The sequence below is a fragment of the Nelumbo nucifera genome, chromosome 1 (assembly GCF_055504915.1).
Source record: "Nelumbo nucifera cultivar China Antique chromosome 1, China Antique-T2T, whole genome shotgun sequence".
Lineage (NCBI taxonomy): Eukaryota > Viridiplantae > Streptophyta > Magnoliopsida > Proteales > Nelumbonaceae > Nelumbo > Nelumbo nucifera.
Window position 1 is genome coordinate 111,155,001 of NC_142649.1, and position 2,267 is coordinate 111,157,267.

General features: G+C 37.4%; 1 protein-coding gene across 2 annotated transcripts in view; it reads right to left on the reverse strand.

Moving 5' to 3' along the window:
• LOC104589302 (histone acetyltransferase of the MYST family 1-like) overlaps nt 1–105 on the reverse strand; it is a 12,556-nt gene extending 12,451 nt beyond the window's left edge. The window contains exon 1 of one of the 2 annotated variants that reach the window (XM_010247565.3): nt 1–105. This exon is cut by the window's left edge and continues 250 nt beyond it. In XM_010247565.3, the coding sequence (XP_010245867.1) occupies nt 1–51 (51 nt within the window). In that variant the 5' untranslated portion in view covers nt 52–105. The other variant, XM_010247564.3, reaches the window with a different exon arrangement.
• Between the last annotated feature and the right edge of the window lie 2,162 nt (nt 106–2,267).

A 2,267-nucleotide genomic window follows, 5' to 3' on the forward strand; every position in this document is an offset into this window, starting at 1 on the left:
GTTTGTTGTTGAACCGTTCTCTGCCGTCGTCGGTGCTTCTGCTGAGCCCATGACGAGCAGGAGAGCGCGGAAAGAGCAATTAGGAAGGGGGAAAGATTTTCTATTATTCTATTACCCCTATAATTTATCCCAAATGGCAAAGTTTATTTACGGTTTTACCCTTTTTCTCCAAACGAGCAAGAGGGCTGGGGAAAAAAGACCTGTGCATGCTAATTAACAAAAAAACAGACTTCGAACAACATTTGAATGATATTTTATGATTTTTTCGTTAAAATGTTAAAAGGAAATAAATGATGATATATAACCAATATTTATATGAAATTTAACAAAAAAAAAAAAGAAAACAACCTTCGTTTGATTTAGTTAGGTTTTACAATTTGTCAATTTTTTTTTTTTTATCAATAACACTTTCATTAAATCATCAATAGAAGATTTACAAGAGGAAGACAAACACATTTATCTTCCAAGAGCAACAAAGAACCTCAAGAAAAGGAAAAAATAAAAAAACGGAAAAAACACTAAAATTACAGCTTTGCCCAAAATAGTGAATCCCTTTCTGCCCCTTGTTTAGCTAATCCGTCAACTAGGGAATTAGCCGATCTTTTAACCCAACATATCTTAACTTTCATCTCCCGCACCAGCCACTTGAATTTCCTCCTCTCATTGTTGTACTTCCATAAGCCATTGTTATCTTTAATCAACCACCCTATCACCACCTCTGAATCCCCTTCAATTATGAGTTTTCCTGATGTTCAACTCCTTAGCTTTCTAGACTCCTTCCATAACTACAAAGATCTCAGCTCGAAGGGAGTCACCCACTCCAATTGGGCTTGAGAACATGGCAGAAATGACCCCTTTCATCCCTAAAAACACCCCCAAACCCCGATTGTCCCGGATTTCCCCTACTACACCCATCAAAGTTTAATTTCAAGAATCCACCAGGTGGAAGGGTCAAAGCCACACTCATTACTAACTTTTGTCTATGTGCAATTTGCAATTTCACCCCACTTCCTCAACATGTCATTCATAGTGTAATATGTGAATAGCTCCAAAGATTTCAGCCACCGTACAACACCTCACCTAACACTGATCATACTCACCTGAACCTTACTCACCTCAAGTTCCTCAAACTTGGGCTTGGGCCTCAATTTTAAGCATAGGTCTAAGATCTATCCTTAGAGTTGGGCTTGGGTTGGTCAGCAACCCGACTCAACCCATCCAATTACCTCTGCTTTTTTGAGAGAGTTAAAAGAGGGGTTTTAAGAGATTTAAGATGAGAGGAATTTAGATCTCCTAACAAAAAATGTTTCATTATAATCTGTGTCCTACGGTGGGTCCCAGTCTTATGGTGAAATGTATAGACACAAATCATGTTGGAATTGTGTTGGGACAGTTTTTGTTAGGAGGAAATCACAAAAAGGAAAGACATAGAGAGAGAAGGGGGTTTAATGGGAGATGGGGGACACACGGAGTGAGTTATAACTTACTGAACCCACAATTATAATATCTTTTATTAGAAAGTTTAAAGGTTTTTTTAAATGGGTTAAATTTGAATGGTTGATATGGGTTTGATTTTATAAAACCTGGACACAAGGATTAAAGCATTAGTATCGGGTATCGTATCGAACGGTTTAGATATGAATACGGATATGCTTTGGAAATGCATGGATATGGACGAAAGATATGAAAACGCATGGATACGCTAGGAAAATAATACAAATTTCATAAACACGATTGCTTACACTAATTTTAAAAGTTAAAATAGCCACAAATAAAGTATAAATACATAAAAATGTATATTTTAATGATAAAGAAATATATTACTAATATAATGAGATACATAAATATCACACAATTTCGTTGATAATTTACTAATCAAGAGTCCAACACTCTTATATAGTTTTTCAAAATAAAACATGCGCAAACCATTATTATGTTAAATTCTGTAAATCCAATACACAAAACCATTATTACTATATTTTTTGCCGACGATGCACCCTCTCGGAAGACCTCGAAGGAGGAACTACCTCGGGACGGATTTGCGGTGCCGTGCTAGCCCGGTTTTGCCTCTGGCAATTCTCCTTCATCCAACGTACGATTTCCTCTTCACTTACCATTTCTACACCTGCACCGCAGAAGCACGATAGTGAGTACAAGATCAAAGAAGCAAAGAAAGTACAGGCAAATAATGCAACGAAAAGGACGGACCAGCCACCCTATGCATCAGCCCGCCGAGAATCAACATCTCCAAGCAGGTATACACAGCT